The 18,533-nt window shown below is 32.6% G+C and overlaps 1 protein-coding gene across 1 annotated transcript; it reads right to left on the minus strand.

Moving 5' to 3' along the window:
* Positions 1-2,936: 2,936 nt before the first annotated feature.
* Positions 2,937-9,286, minus strand: LOC112526114 (probable phosphoribosylformylglycinamidine synthase, chloroplastic/mitochondrial). Its single transcript, XM_025136503.1, has 5 exons — positions 9,178-9,286; positions 8,266-8,364; positions 7,606-7,665; positions 4,726-7,506; positions 2,937-4,518 (listed from the first exon to the last, which is right to left on the minus strand). Exons 3-5 carry the CDS (start codon positions 7,645-7,647, stop codon positions 3,139-3,141), a joined length of 4,203 nt encoding a protein of 1,400 aa, XP_024992271.1. The 5' UTR covers positions 7,648-7,665; positions 8,266-8,364; positions 9,178-9,286; the 3' UTR covers positions 2,937-3,138.
* Positions 9,287-18,533: the final 9,247 nt, after the last annotated feature.

The raw sequence follows: 18,533 nt of genomic DNA on the forward strand, positions 1-18,533 counted from the left end.
ATATATATATATATATATATATATATAGAGAGAGAGAGAGAGAGAGAGAAGTTGGTTATTATACAACCCTTGACATTTGTGCAACCAATACAACTCAATTCCAACCGTCCATTTCATTTGATAAATATGTGATTTTATAGAAATTTTGATTGTTTTCTAATATAAAATATTGATCATAATTAATGTATCTTGTTCATCTTTCATAAATATTCAAATCATAATAAATGAACTCTCATCATTTCCATAAATATCTCAATTTATTGGGTTGCATTGGTTGTACAAATGCAATGGGTTTTATTTGAAACAAACTATATATATATATATATATATATATATATATATATATATATATGATTATAAACACAATTCATATTTATTTTTATATAATAAGATTCGTTTTGCAAAAATAGGCCCCATGAGTTGACACAATGAATCTCATCTTCTTTCTTATACATACATCTTTATCCCAATCTTCTAATTTCTCACCAATGTGGGATATTTCAAATTCAACCACAATTCACCAAACACCTTAATACTCAATTCTCATGATGACACTTCAATACCTCTTGGGTTTTCCTTTAAAATATATATATATATATGCAACTCATCACATTTGCACAATCAATACAACCCAATAAATTGAAATATTTATGAAAATGATGAGAGTTCATTTATTATTATTTAAATATTTATGGAAGATGAATAAGGTTCATTAATTATGATCAATTCTTAATATTAGGAAACAATGAAAACTTTCATGAAATTACATATTCATCAAATTAAATGAACGGTTGAGATTGAGTTGTATTGATTGCACAAATGCAAGGGGTTGTATAATAACACACCTCTCTCTCTCTCTCTCTCTCTATATATATATATATATGTGTGTGTGTATATATATATATAGAGAGAGAGATTGTTAAATCATAATTAATGAACTGTAATTATTTTCCATAAATATTCAAATCACAATAAATGAATCTTCATTATTTTCATAGATTTCTTAATTGATTGGTTTGTATGATTTGTAAGAATGACATTTGAAACTCCCTATGTATATATAAAGTTAACTATTAATTAATCAATGTTATAATTCCTATCGTACAACAAACAACCTAAACTTTTATACTTTTAGTTTTATGCCGTCTTTTACCATTTTTTGATGAATCTTCTGAACTGCTTGAAAGCTGGAGGATTGGGATACGCCGATTTCCAGTTCTTACTTGACTCCTTAACTCTAACTCTTTAACCCATCGTTGCTACTCTCTTGCTCTCCCATGACTCCTCGTTTTCGTTGCCACTACTGATCTCTCTCCCCCATCATTTTATCCGACAATACAACTTCTACATTGCGTTCTTCATTATTGCCTTCTCCTTCTCGTCATTTTATTCAACAATAAAAACCATACCATGATATTCATTTCTAAAGAGGGTTCTTCATTACAAGAAGCATTTTCTTCCTATCCATGTACAAGTTTGAGTTCAAATGGTTTTCTTCATCGTTGCATCCTTGTATTCATATTCATTTTAAAATGTCATTCCATTTCGAATGACCATAATCTTAAATGACCAGTTCTCTCTTCTTCTTTTTTATTAACCTGGATATCCAACCCGTTATGCGAGCCGACTAATCACAGGGCGACCACCTGCTTTACAGATAGCCCGGAATCACCGCATTTGAACCTCCGTGGCCACAAGGGGATTTTTTATTCCTCATTGGATTTTAACCTGAGACCTCCTGATACTTTTGACCTTTGAAGTCAAGCTCTTTATAAACTTATCAAATAGTCTTTCTATGATTTTGTTTATATTCATTTGAAGCTCATTTCTTATAGTTGGTATTGACAATGTCAATGTTATTGTGCTTCCGCTAAAGACTTCAAGCTATGTGATCAGATAAATTTAGTTTGTTATCCAGTTTTCATACCTATGATTATGCAAGACATTTTGTGTGTGCGTGTACCCGTGTACTTGTATCTAGGGACTGAAAAATACCCCTAAGGAGTAGAGGATCATACTCGACTTGTACGTTTAGTTTAAGTTTGCAATATCAACCTTTGCCCTGCCATTGTACTTACAAGTCGATCATATTCCATCGTATATGTTACATATAGGCGATTCCACATTTAAGTTATGGTATACATGAGCATTGATCATGTTTTTTTTAATGTTTTTACATATTCAAATGTATAGGTTTGTGATGCCAGTACAATAACAATACTAACTTGTACCAATTAAGTTGGTAAGTGGTTAACGGATAAATTTCTTCAGCGGATGAACATGACAAGGGTCAAAAATCTTACCGGGTAAGAGCGATGAGAATGATGGAGAGTCTTACCCGGTAAGTGAAGATGACGACTCTTACACAGGTAAGCGCTTACCCAGTAAATTGTTAGCATTCAATATGATTTGATGTATTAAAATCTTCCGCATCAAAATTAATTACAATGTTGACTCGTATCGGTAAGCACTTACCGAGTAAGCATTTGGGTAAACAACCCCTTATTCCAATCAGACCTCTTACTACAGTCAGACCTCTTACCGAATCAGCATTAACCAAAAAAATTGGTAAATGGCCCCAAAATTGATTATAAGACGACCTTTTTTTACTGTTGTAAAGATATAATCACGTTCTTTGTATGATTATCTTGATGAAGATGTTCATATATTCTACGTCAGTAGTTCGTTTCTCTAATAATGACAAAACAGTTTGTAAGTTGGTTGAATATTATATATAGAGAGGGATTGGTTTCACGTAAAACTTCACAGCAAAACACTGTAAAGGTAAAAAGATTTCGAACCTTCACAGCAAATAAAGTTTTAAATGTAAAAAAATGGTCTCATGGGTCTCACGAAAACATGTTAATCTCACGTAATCTTAACTCACTAACATTCATGTTGTTATACGGATTTAGAAAAAAGAAAACGTTGTCGTTATTTCACGTTGTGAAACAATACATATAGAAAATATATGTAATTTTTTTCACATTGTAAAAAAAACATGGTTACTGGTTCTCAACACCTATATTTAAACCAGTATCATGTGATAAACACAAAAATGAAACCTTACTTGAAGTTCAGTAATCATCCATTTATTCATACCAAATAAGAACCCTAAATTCCGAGAAAGCTAACCTCTCAAGAACACCATTCTCGAGCATTCTGGAACATCTTCAACCACGGGCTCGGTCCTTTCTTTTCGACATCCCAATGCTTCGGGTACCACGGGAATTGCCACATCAAAAAACACCGCTCCGGGTGCGGCATCATCGCCAGATGCCGCCCATCTGCCGAGCAAATTGCCGCCACGCCCAGCGGAGAACCGTTTGGATTAAACGGGTATGTTTCTGTCGGTTTCCCATCATCATCACAATACCTCACCGGAGCCAAATCCGAAGATAAGATCCCATCAAGAACCCCGTTATCCGGAAAGTAAGCTTTTCCTTCTCCATGTGCAGCCCAAACACCCAATGTGCTACCTTCCATCCCTTTGAGCATTATGGCTGGAGATTCTTTTATGGTTACCCCCGTGAATCGGCATTCGAACCGGCCTGACTGGTTGTGCACGAATCTCGGCTGCGACGTGTCACCACTGTTGGCCATGGCTCCACCGACTTGAGGGCCGGGGATCCAACCTAATAGAGCCATGAGTTGGCACCCGTTGCAAACGCCGAGACTAAAGGTGTTTTCACGGTTGTAGAACTCGTCAAACTGGTTTAAAAGCGGCTGGTTAAACCGTATAGAAGCGGCCCAGCCTTTTGCAGAATCGAGCACATCAGCATAACTAAAACCGCCCACGAACACGATTCCGTTAAAATCGGACAACGAGATGGACCCGGTAAGAAGGTCCGACATACTGACGTCCCACGGTTCGAAACCAGAAGCGAATAATGCGGCGGACATTTCTCGGTCACCGTTGCTCCCCTCCTCTCGAATCACCGCCACTTTCGGTTTCGTGATGGCATTCAGGTATTTCTTCTCGGTGAATGTCGGAGTGAACGACAACTGCCATGATGGTTCGCGCCGATTTTTCAATCCTTCCTTCTCSGCGGTCACAGAAGACGCCAATCGTTGGAATTTTTCRAGATGGAAACTGGTTTCTTCCCAAATGTCTCTAACATCGGTCATTTTCTCATCTAAATGAGTTATCCCATCGATGTTTAATCCAATTATTGGTTCAGTTGTCACTTGTCCTATGATCTCCGCCGAAACTCCACGATTCCCGAGAATCGTTGCCACCGTATCCAGGTTYGCCTTGCTAATCTCGAGAATAAGCCCGAGTTCTTCCGCGAATAATGTTTCGAATACACTCTTTCCTTGTGAATTCAAACTGATCTGAGCACCACAGTTTCCGGCAAAAGCCATCTCAAGAACACTGACAATAAGCCCACCGTCACTGATATCATGACCAGCCGAGATCAACTCATCGGTTAGAAGATCTTGAACCACCTCGAAAACTGTTTTCAGGTAACCAACATCATCGACATCGGGACATTCGTCCCCAATTTGGTCAAACACCTGCACGATGGTCAACATACCATGGTTTAGTAATAGTTGGAACCATTAGCTGAATGACCTTTCTGACATATTTTGAGGCTTTTTTGTGTTAAAAAGTAACATTTTTATGTTAAAAGCAAATTCGTTCTTAAATCTATCAAAAAGTCATGCATTTAAAAACACATCAATCACCGGGTCTTGTAGCTAAATAACCCTGGAAAAAAGTACCTGAGCAAGAGCCGAACCACCTAAGCGACGCTTTCCTTTTGCCAAATCAATATGAAGCAGTATGCCTTCATCTTTAAGCTTCAAATCAGCGGTCACAGTTTTCGTAATATCCGAACAAGTAGCATACGCACTAATAACAAGATTCCCGGGAGCCTTAACCACTTCTCCACCTGCCCGTGCGGCCATTGAAAGACTGTCTTTCCCGCCATCAATGGCGATACCAAGTTCCACCATAGCTTCCGAAAGAGCAATGGCAGCATCATACATTGCCGCCCCTTCACCATCAAGTTTGGCGGCATACATCCAGTTCCCACTCGCTTTGACATCACTCAAAGAAGTAATTTTCGCCCACACGAGATTTGTAAGTGCTTCTCCAACCGCTAAACGAGCCATTGCCTTTGGATCCAGCAAACCTTTGATTGGTTGCTCCCCGATGGCACACGCACCTCCGGTATAATCGGTATACGTTTGGGCAATAACCGCCACGTCGGCAAGAGTAATCTGCAAGGGGCCCACGGTTTGTTGCTGCGCCACGAGACCTGTTACGCACCTATCGACTTTAGTTGTCAAGAAGCGTTTCGAACAGATTGATGGAAGTCGTAATACCCTCTTGAGAGAATCCATCAATGTAATCCCGGGAGCAATATCAAGTGGTTCTCGTGCATCTTTTACACGATGAAACTCGAATGTTTTCTGAGGCATGTCTCCAAGAACTTTTTCGAGCTCAAGATCAACCGCAGGTGGTTTTTCGATAGCGTGGCTGTCAATTAAGCGCACAAACCCTTCACCACTTATAGTTCCAATAACAGCCATAGACACCCTTTCTCGTTTACAGATAGATTCCAGTAGTTCCCGGCTTTTGGCATTCACCAAAATCGCATCCTGCTCCTGATATTCTGCACCCCATATCTCCAAAACGGACATTGTGTGATCACCGACCACAATAGCCCTAATATCGATTGTAGCACCTTTTGGGTGGATAATTTCTTTAACAACATTACAGTTACCACCCGCACCCTGATCGTGTATACTTATAATCGGATTATCCTTGCCCATTTCAATGCAAGCACGCACGACTCGATACAATTTCTGCGCCATCTCCGCATCTCCACGCTGTACAGCGTTAAAATCGAGCTCTGCATCATTCTGACCACTAACCATGCTCGAAGCTGCACCACCTCCCATTCCAATTCGATAAGCTGGACCACCGATCTTTACGACCAGCATCCCGATTTCAGGTTCCCCTTTTGTGATATGGGTGTGATCGATTTGCCCAATTCCAGCACTAAACATGATTGGCTTCAACCATTCCCGTCTCTCCCCACTCGGGAGTCTCATTCCAAACGCTCTTGTGTACCCCTGAATCAATGGCTCCCCAAATTTGTTCCCATAATCTGAYGCACCATTGCTRGCATCAATAAGTATTTGCAGTGGAGAAGCCAAGTTTGATGGATATTCAAAAGATGCATCTTCCCATGGAGCATACGAACCCTCGATGTTAAGATTTCCGACACAATAACCAGCCGTAGACGCAACAACATAAGACCCTCTTCCCGTTGCGTGTGTATCCCTTATTCGACCTCCGGCACCAGTTTCTGCACCAGGGTAAGGTGCAACCGCACACGGGAAATTGTGGGTCTCGGCTGTAAACAGAATATCAAGATCACGATTACTCAGGCTTAACGGAGATGTACAACCGGGCTYGACAGGGCGCAACTGTTTCACCARAAACCCTTTGATTGCACTGGAATTRTCYTTGAACCCAATTACAGAATTGTTAGGATTCGCCTGCAAAGTGCTCTTTACGATCTGCATTAGAGTCCGATTCATCGGTTGACCATCTATAACAATCTTTCCAGTGAAAAACCAGTGTCGGCTGTGCTCGCTGTTCGATTGTGCAATATCAAAGAGYTCRACATTTGTAGGGTCCCGYTGRATATCGTTCTTGAAWAGTTTAGTGTAGTACTGTAGATCTTGTTCATCGAAAGCCAACCCCAATTCTTGGTTAATCTCCTCCAATGCTTTCCGCCCCTTTTCCATAACGGGGACGTAATACACTTCTTCAGGAACTATACTTGTTTTGAAGGAAACAAGTTTCTTGGGATAAACACATTCGGTCATTCTATCGTGCACCATCGCTGCAAACTCATCAATTTGACTATCTAAAAGCGGTACACTTCCGGCTTTAGTATACAGAAGATATCTTCTTGATCGTTCAAATCTGTTTACTTCTGATAAACCACAAGCCTGACATATGGAAACAGCATTCGCAGACCATGCTGTCGTGAAAGACAATCTTGGTCCAACTTCAACTACCACTGTGTTGAACCCTTCTTTCTTTTCTTTAGCGATAAAGCTTTCATCCCCTAAATTATCAGGCTCGTAGGTCTCACGTAAAAGCCATTTAAGCACTGAAAGCTTTTGATTAGACAAATTCCCATTAACCCCGATATTAAAACATTGTTCTGTTTTCAGACCCACGATTTGATCGGATATCTTGGTCTGAACCGACTTCAGTAACTCCTCACTCGCACTTTCTTGAATCAAGGGAGTTCTATAAAAATGGATCACTTGTTCAGCAGCAGACTTGTCTACATTTCCCAACTCTTGTGCATCTACTGATACCACAGCCTTGACTTTCTTAGAAGCATTTCGTCGAACACCTTGGTTGGATATTCTCAACGAATCGTTTCTTTTGCGTTGAGATGAACGAAAAAGAAAATGGGAACTTCTACTCTTTGGTAAAGCTCTTGGCAAGAAAAACTTATGATGACTTGAACCCTGGAATTTCGATAAAAAAAAACTTACACATATTACTAGTGATCTCACACCAATTAATACACTTCAAGAAAATCAAAAGAACAGCAAAGTGGCACATACCTGTAAGAACTCTGCAGCTGTAATCTCCAAGGATGAGGCCATATTGCTTGAATAAATTTTCTGTAATAATGAAAAGATTCAACTTCCATTAACTAATGACGATGTATTTTCATTTGTCAAAAAAAGTGACAAGAGTTCGGAAATTAGGAAGCGTAGTAATTGCAGATAAGGTTCATATATTAGTGTATTACTAAGATGAAAATTCATGAATTAGCATACACAAATACTTTTGCAACAACATATTCAAGAACTATACTTTATGAAATGCATAAAAATGAGGCTTAATTGTTCAATTAAAAGCACTGATATCTCAACAAGATCTCTATTTAAGATTTTAAGACTAACAATCTGCTGTGTGTTTTATAATGGAACATTTTTGGAATGAAATTAAGCTATGAATTTACTATTGAAAAAATTCAGGGGCTTTACAACTTCACAGGTGAATTTTAACTATAGTAATGCACCGCATAAGCATAAGAGGAGCTTTTGATTATCAAAGAATGTGTATGTTTATCTTGGAACCATAAATTTATTTCAACCCATTACAGCATAAGCCTAAACTGAAAAAATTAGAAGAACAAAAAGAAACCGTGAACTACAAGTCTAAAAATATAGAAGAAATCAACCCATTATCAGTTGAGATGATGAGAATCATTGTACCTGATTGCAAAGGGAGGGAGATTTTAGAGAAGGAGATGGTGAATCCGCAATTCGAGCAAGGGAGGAAGATGGCAAACGCAAAACGCCTCTGTGAATTCTCTTCAATCCAAAGAAAGAAACAGATAAATTCCATTAGAAAAATCTTACTTTCTGCACTCCAAAAAACAAACAGATAAAGAAAGCCATTACTTTCTGCAGCTGTGAAATTTAGTTACGATCTGTGATCCAAATATATATAGATTGTTCTAAAACCATTTTTTGTTCATCTACTACCACTAGTTATATTCTTCAAAATAAAAATAATTTTTCATCATGCATATACTACACAAACCCGTATCTTCCAGTAAATTTTACTTCAATTGAAGGATTTGTATCTGGACTCCAAAACTGTTATATTGCATGCTTTGCATACACTAACTTGCAGTGATTCTGTAGCCTTCTGTTAGCCCAGATGGTCACAAGTGTTCTGTGTATTCAAAATAATGTGATTAGCTTCGACTGTGTGTTAGCCTTATGCTTCCAAGTATTCATGCAATTCAGATTTTCAATTTCAATCGTTAAAGAGTTTATTGCTTTGAATTCTAGTTTACAATAGAATTTCAACCCTAACTCCTCTTTTTCCTTTTGAAACAGTTACGAGATTCCCGATCAAACTTACTTCATTCAACTGCCTATCTCCAATTGAGACAAATCTTCTTAAATACTTCCGTGATTTCATGAAATTAAAAGCACATATAACATACACATGTCTAATTAAAGTTTTGAAGTTGTGATTGAGCGTGCTGAAGGAAGTGCCCAGTGCCTACTTTCAATTAATCACTTCATTGCATTTTTTGCATTTAATAAATACGAAATTCGAGGAGTAGAAATCTAAACATAAATGTAAATGTGCAGATAGAGAGAGATGAGTACAGGAACAGAATGGAGTGATCGACTTTCAGTGACGGCAGTAGGCCACCAGCAGCGGTCGGAAGGCAGCAGCAGAGACGATTCGTAAGGGCGGCGTCTACTTCAGGGAGTAACCGGCGAGAGCCTCGACGGCGTGGGCGAGAAATGAGACTAGGGAGACCGAGTGGCGAATTTCACGGGTTGGATCGGGTTCATTGGGCCCGGCCCAATTCGGACCCTGCTTTTTTGTATTTTTCCACGATAAAATATGATTTTTTATCCCATCAAAATTAAATGATAAATTATTAAATTATCTATGTTAAATTAAAATCTTAAAATTTTATACAATTTTTTTTGCAATCTGTCTTATTCTCGTCTGTCTTGTCCTATCTTGTCTGGTCTAATCCTATTCTAGCTCCTCCACATACCGAACATATTTTCAAATACTGATTTGAGAGTTTTAAAACACTAAAGGTGAAAATTAGTATATATAATGAAGGACTGAATTTGTATATTCTTTAAAATGAAAAATATCTGTATATATTCCTTTTTCCATTAAGATATCCACCCAAAAAGTATAAGAGAATAAATGTTAAGACAGAGACATCAACTAGTCAAGATGAATTTTAAACGATTCCTTTTTGATAAATCAGTCGTTTACATATTAAGCGGTTGTTTGCCAGTTGCTGAATGGTTTTGTTCAGAATGATTAAGTGGCTGGAATGATTAAGAGGCTCTTATGATATGGTACAAAATGAAATATAATTGATTGACAATTGTTTATATTGAAATTAGGGCGTTGAATGGTTAAGAGAGGTCTATAATACAAAATCATTCGGATAGTTTTAGAACCATTAAGAGGCAAACTTCTTTTTGTCAAACAAGATTCACATCTTAACGATTTAGAGACTGCTTCTTAATGAAACTATTAAGAAGTAAACAAACAACTCCTAATATTCGCTTGAGTTTGATACTTAAAAATAATTGTTTGACATACGTTTCAAATTCATAAATTGAATTCAAATTTGAATAAACTTGTTTTTAGCTAAAAACCAGATATAAATCGATGGTCTTTGCTTTTGTTTTATATATTAAATGCGTTATATAATCTACACTGATTTATTTGACCTTATTTTTGACTTACGTTTGGTTGAGTTATCAAGTAGGGGTATTCATGATAATATTTGGTGCATTTTTTTAAATCCCAAAACAATCATCGTGAATGTATGCTCTATCTTTCGTAGCATGTACTCCCATCCAAATTTTAAACTATTTATAAATTAAATATCAAAACCCCAACATACAAGTCTCAATTTTGTACAATTTAACCACAAGGGTGGTGTCTGATTGGTTTGAGCTTGACTCAAAAGGTCAAAAGTATCAGGAGGTCTCAGATTCAAATTCAAGGAGGAATAAAAATCCTCTTGTGGACACGGAGGTTCAAATGCGGTGACTCCGGGCTAGCTGCAAAGCATGTGGTCGCCCTGGAATTAGTCAGCTCGCATAGTGGGTTGGATGTCCAGGTTAATAAAAAAAATTGTACAATTTAATCAAATAATTTATGGTACAAACGCTAAATCAAATCATTATACAAATTGCATCGGTTCAAGTATATAAAACACATAAAATATAATTTATATAGAAAATATAAATACAATATGCATTTATATAAAACATAAATATAATATAATTTATAGATATATAAAATATAAATATATAAATGTAAAATAATTTTTATATATATTATAACATATAATTTTATAAAATATATAAAATATAAACATCACGTGGGATCATGTGAGACCATACTGTTTTCATGAGATTCATGAGACCACTTTTTTACATTTGAAACTTCACATCAAAATATTGTGAACATAACCTTCACGGTATTTTTGCTATGAAAATTCAGATTTTTTTTTACCTTCACAATGTTTTTCTGTGAAGTTTCAAGTGTAAAAATATGGTCTAACGAAAACAGGTCGGTCTCACGTGAACAAAACCCATATAAACACACACACACACACACAAAAGATCGTGTGAGAAAAAAAGTTAAAATGAGGAGCGTAAGAAAGGGATATGGACCCTTGATCACCTTTAATCTCAAAACTCATCTATGAATCACATTTGATACGGAGATTGATTCGGTGCATCACATCCTAATGTGCATGCAATACCGTAACTCTCATTCTCACCGCAACCCGACCCTATATATATATGTGTGTGTGTGTGTGAGAGAGAGAGAGAGAGGGGGTCAGGTTCGGGTGAAAACCGCAAAGAAACAAAAAAACCGAAGACTACCTTAATAAACATTAATCTACTTTAATCCAATGATTATTAAATATAACAATTTATTAAATGCAAAAAGAGCAAAATGGTCCATTTCATTAATGGATAATCATTCTATTTTATTAAAATCTCTCAATTAAAGGAAGTCACCACAAATTATGGAAATTACATTAATTCTCTAAAAATCTACAAAAAAAAATTCAACAATCTACAAAAAAATTCCAACTGATTATTTCATACAATTTTTGTTTGCATATGTGAATGAATCTTCGTATCTATTGTATTTCGATTTCTAGGTTACATGCACGAGTGAATGAATCACCAAATTCATTGTCTTTTAATTTATGGGTTGTGTGCACGTATGAATGAGTCTTCATATACAACATCCTTCAATTTTTGGGTTGAATGCACATGTAAATGAATCACCAAATTCTCATTTTTTTTCAAATTTTGCATTATATGCACATGTGAATGAAACATAGAATTCAATGTCCTTCTATTTTATTGACTGAATGCACATGTGAATGAGACACCATATTCAGTGTCTTTCAATTTTTAGGCTGCATAAGCTTGTGAATTGTGATTTCATCATATTCATGTATGGATAAACCCATAAAACAAGAGTAAAATAGATGAATGTTTGAATCTTGTTACCTATTCACGCGTGCATAATCTTCCAGGCCACCAATGTTTCTTATCACCACAAGGAAAAAACTAAAAATGACTCGAAATCACATTAAAGCATAAATAATTCTATAACAAGAAGCTTGAGTGATCTTCCCCGTTTAGATACTCCTCACTTCATCGTCATTAAACATTTGGTAACGTTGGAGAATTGAGAGGAAAAAAAAAGGGGGGGGGGGGGGTTTGGGGGAGAAAGTTTATTTCCTTAATTATTGGGGATTAAAATAAATTTAAAAATTAATTATATATTTTTTTTTTGAATTATACCCCCAAATCCACATAAAGTTTACTTAAATAACCTTAACTTTTCTTTTATCTATACTATATTATAAAGTATTTGACAAAAACTTTTAAAAAACATTTTTTATGCATGAAATACTGTTTATTGATGTATATTACTTAAAGTTCAAGATTACAAGTAATTTTGTATATGTACAACTTATTAAAGCTACATTTTTAAATTCGTGTAACTAACTGCAAATAAAAATAATCAAATACGAGATAAACATCTATTTTAAATATAACAAATCTATAATATAATTAAGATAATCATTAAGTTCTAACAAAATGTTTAATTATTATATTTATACAAATATATATTGTTAAACTAAAAATAAATTACTTTGTTATTAAATCTAAATTAAATTATAATAAACAAATGAATTAAAAAAATTACACCAAAAAAATGAGAACTATTAAATAATTAATTTGATACTAATATTGATTTTTTTTTTTCAAATTTTTATGTTATCTTCAAATTTATATTTTATTCAAGAATAAATATTGTTGTTATCAAAACCACATAAAATCGTATTATATCGATAGAAACAAAGATTAAAAACTAAACATCAAAATCAAGATTTATCTCGTTGCATTGCACGAGTACTCTTCTAGTTTAAAAATATGTTATTTTAATTTAGACCTTTGATTTTTTTTTTACTTAACAATTGTTGAGTTGTTTTTTAGTTTTTCATTTTTTATAGTTTTTTCCTGAACCTCCATATATATATACAACATTTTACATTTGTACAACCAATACAACTCAATTTTAACCGTTCATTTAATTTGATAAATATGTGATTTCATACAAGTTTTGATTGTTTCATAATATAAAGTATTGATCATAATTAATGAACGTTATTGGTCTTTCATAAATATTAAATTATATAAATAAACTCTCATCATTTCCATAAATATATATATATTTAATATTTATGGAAGATGAATAAAGTTTATTAATTATGATGAATACTTTATATTAAGAAAATAATAAAAACTTTTATGAAATCACATATTCATCAAATTAAATGGACGGTTGAGATTGAATTATATTGGTTGTACAAATATAAAGGGTTGCACAATAACCCACATATCTCTCTCTCTCTCTCTCTCTCTCTATATATATATATATATATATATGTGTGTGTGTGTGTGTGTGTGTATAGAGGGAGGTTAGATTGTAAATCGTCTATTTTATACAAACTATAGAAACCACCATCAACCAATAAAATAATTTCATGTTTTTCTTTTTATTTGTAATGAATAAGGATATAAATGTTATTTTATTTTGTAATGGTTAATCCTGGTAATGTTTTAATTGTTTTTAAATATGAAATATTATATATAGTAATTGTTTTTAAGGAAGCTGTAAATCAATTTATTTTAATATATAATTATTACCATTAATATTTTATATTATTTTATTAATTTAAAAATACTACATCAATTACAAGTCTCTTTGTAATAATTTATTTCTTATTAAATTGTTTATTTCATTGTCATAATAACAAAATAATCGGTATTTTTTTTCAATTCACTAGTAGTTACTGATTTATTAATAATATAATTGTGATATTTTACAAATTTTGATTATATTGTTTTGTTTTCATTCGTAAAACAAATGTCATTAATGAAACCATGTTATACTGTTTTCAAAATGTTTCAAAAATGAAACTAATTTCATTTTAGTTAGGAACCATGAAACTAGTTTCATTAATGAAATAATAATATTCTGGTCTTGAAATGTTTCATTGACTGAACCATATTTGTTTTCATTAATAAAACCAATTTCATTTTGGCTATAAACTATGAAACCGATTCCATCTTGATTAGGAAACATGAAACAAATTTAAAAATGAATGAAATATTATTATTCAGTTCTTGAAGTGTTTTATTGACTGAACAATATTTAGTTTCATATGTAAAATCGAGTTCATCGTGGTTATAAACCATAAAACTGATTCCATTTTTGGTTAGGAAACATTTCAACAAATTTTACTGCTGAAACAATGTCATTCAGTTTTCGGAATTGTGGAGTCCATGAAACCAATTTCAATGATGAAATGAATTTCATTAACGAAAACATGTTATTCAGTTTTTTGAAAAATATTCCATTGACTGAACCATATCTGGCTCAAATTTCATTATGCAGGCGAACAATAAAACCAATTTCACTAATGAAAAAAATGAGATACAGTTTTAAAAATATTTTCATTGATGAAACCAATTTCACTAACGAAAAAATGAGATACAATTTCCATAATGTTATTATTGATGAAACCATATTCAAAAGATGAGAAGAACAATGGTTTGCCAATTTTGTCCTTTCTTGATTAAATATTAAACTTTTTTTTTTACTTTTCTAATATAACACATTTTAATCATGACTATTGATCAAAAAAAATGGATGGATGAGTTTGGTTTGTAGGGTACCACTCTCATTTGTGAAAACCTTATAAACCAATTTTATCCATCAATTTTTTTGATCAATGGTCAAGATTAAATGTGTTTATATTAGGAAATAAAAAATAAAATAAAATAAAAGTTTAATTTTTAATTAAAAAAATGGTAAAATTGTCAAAATTTTAATTTGTATGATTTTGTAAACGAGGTAACAAGATCGTGGATATCCTATATTAATGAAACAAAATTATTGTTTTAAAAACTCTATATATCATTTTATCATTACAAAGATTTTAACCAAAAATGTTAGAATAATCTGACAAATTATATGTTTGATAAAAATTATCTTCATTTTATGACTAAATATTCTAAATAAATTAACATCCACATTAAAAATAGATCCAAGCAAGGAGCAATGGAACTAGGTATATCCTAATAAATTATGAAACATAAAAACATACTTTAATCAACAAAAAATAATGAAACTTTTTGAATACTAAATGAAATCTTTTGGTTCATTAAATAAATGAATGAGAGTATGAGACTGTTTCACCGTTTATGTTATGAACTCACATGACTCCTTATCACCTACAATGAAAGATAGACCATTTGATATGTAGTAGTGAACGATATATGAAACTATTTCATTAAAGGTTATTGAAGTAGGATTGGACTCTTAATAATTTCTAATCAAACTAATTTTAAAACAAGAGATATTCTAATAAACGATAAAACATATAAAGAATGAAACATTTTTGAAAATTGAATGAAACATTTTTGAAAATTGAATGAAACATTTTTGAAAACTGAATACTTTATTTTCGTAAGTGACACTTTTTCATGCATAAAACGTTTCAAAATATTAATAAATTAAATTTATCAGTTAAATTATGTTCATGGTCACTATTGACCATGACATTCATTTCATTACTCAAACTACATAAAAAATTTCAATGAAATGAAATCAGATTTCATATTGTAGTGCTTTTACAATTTATATTTTAATAAGTAAAATTTAATAAAATAATAAAAAAACTATTAATGGTTAAGAAAATTTGATTTACCATCTTTTATATTTAATGTTTCTATTATTACGTTTCCATAATTAAAAGTAATTATTACTTTCCAATATTAACAAGTATACAATCAAATGACTATCATACCCCTATTTATTAAAATTAAAGAAAAAAAAACAAAAATTTTCTATTGGTCGAAAATGATTTGCATAGTTTTCATGAATTGGGCGGTTTGTAACGTAACCCGCCTCTATATATATAAACATAATTTAAGAGTAAATTAGAGATTTGGCCCATGTGGTTTGAAAATTGGTAAAATAAAGAAAAGAAATGCTTAAAAGATCAGATTTGATATAAAAAGTTGGATGTCCGTTAGTGTGAAGGACCAACTTCAATACAAATTGCATAGATGGAGAGTTATTTTGTAATAATTGAAGATAAAAGACCAGTTCCGTAACAAATGACAAAAGATAAGGACCAAATATGTAATTTACTCTAAATTTGATGATGGAACCCCATCAACCATCGATCAACTTTAAATCCAAAGGTTGTGAATAACACGGGGGTTACATTTTTTCAAAACAAAATTATGTGATTTTAGTGGCCGTTACATTTGAATTTATGTAATATAATATTAATCATTTGTAAAACTCTTAATTCATATAAATAATACAATGTAATCTCAACCGTTTATATAGTCTAATAAATACATGGTTATATAATATATTGATTGTTTTATAATATAAAATGTTGATCATAATGACTGAATTCTAATCACCTTTCATGAATATCCGGATAGTAAATAAACCCTTATCATTTCCATAAATATCTCAATTGATTGGTTTTTATTAATTATGAGGTTTGCAAATGATTAGCCGTGTATATGTGTATGTGTGTGTTTAAAATATATAAAAATATACTTGTAATGCAGTCTGATAATTAAAAACCACAAAATTGCACCGCAAACTACGGTTTAACAAAAATGTAAATCACAAGCACATAACAAAAGTTCTAAACCACTTAATATTGTACAATGTGGTGTGTAGCTTAGATGAACACCCACAGGATCAAGGATGATTTTGAGAGTTTTAAAACCTTAAAGAGTGAAAAAGAGAATATACAAAAGACGAAGGACTAAAATTGTAAACTCTTTATGCTAAAAAAATATCACTACATATTCCAGATTCTAATTAGATATCAAGCAAAATAAGAAAGTGAGAATATATTCTGTTGAAACTAGTCGAGCCAAATTGAAAATGATTCTGGCTGATAAATTGTTTTTCAGTTGAATTTGATGTTTGTTAAATATATGTAAGTATTTTGTTAAACTTATGATTAAATTTTTATCGGTTCTTTTATGACCATGTACTCGAATAAATTTGTTTTCCCTTAGAATCAGATATTTTATCTGTTTTTTTTATTTGCTATATATGTTTGATAACCTTTATTTGAGTAATGGTATATCGTTGATTTGGTTTATATCTTTTAGTGTATTATAAACATGTTGTTCACAGTTCTAATACAGCTTTTTAATAATCCAATGCTGTTGATTATTTCATATCCTTTAAAATTCAAAGTTACATGTTCATGCACATAAGTTGTTAAAGTTTTGATAATACCCTTCATCATTATATTTATCACAAAAAACCTGCATCAAAACTAAAATAAATTGCATCTTCATTTTTAAATCCAAACTGCTAAATTGTGAAAGATTTTTGTATTAAACAAGTTGTAACAAAACACGTAAAATTTACAGTATTTAACTTTACACCTGTATCGATGCATTTTTTTGGGGGGTTTTGTCAAGGTTTTCAAATTAGTAACACATGTTCAATCATCACCTGTAATTTCTAATTTACTCAAAACATGAATTATGGATTGTCTTCTTTTTAATGAATATGTTCGTTAGTTGTCTATTTTCATTTTACAATAAGTTTTTCTAATTGAATCCCACGTCTACACAACTTAAAAACAAACATATAAAACCACAAAAGTGGTGCCTTATTGGTTTGAGTTTGGGATCCAAAGGTCAAAAGTGTCTAGGGGTTCCAGGTTCAAATCAAAGGAGAAATAAAAATACCCTTGTGGTCACGGAGGTTCAAATGCGATGACTCCCGGTTACCCGTAAAGCAGATAGTCACCTTGAAATTTGTCGGCTCACATAGCAGGTTGGATATCTAGGAATTTAAGGTACTCATTTTGAGTTTTAAGATATACAACTAATTCGTGCATATCATAGTATCTCCAACAAATTCTCTATAATTTATCTATTTTAGAGATTTCAACATTTACTATATTATTAAAATATTCTTTAAATTTATCATCTCAATACACTTTTTAAATCAGATTTATATAAAATAATAATAATTCAATCTCATTGGTGGAAATAAATAAAAATTTAATCTGTTTCTCCAAACATCAAGTTTTAGAGAATTATCCAAGTTTAGAACTTTCTCTAGTTTTCTCTATTTTAAAGAACAATATAAAGAATTTGTTGAAGCAAAATAGAGAACAAACATCTCATTTTTATATATTTTAAAGAATCGGTTGAAGATGTTCGTACACATTATTGAAACTTTCATTGAACGTAAGGTATATTATTGAATTAATATTATGGATATTCGGTTATCTAGGTCCTCGTAGCAACTATCAAATACCAGTTTGTTATGTGAGTGTGATTTTAGGACTCTGGACACGATAAGTTTCATGTGC

Source organism: Cynara cardunculus (genome assembly GCF_001531365.2).
Source record: "Cynara cardunculus var. scolymus isolate 2C chromosome LG 13, CcrdV1, whole genome shotgun sequence".
NCBI lineage: Eukaryota > Viridiplantae > Streptophyta > Magnoliopsida > Asterales > Asteraceae > Cynara > Cynara cardunculus.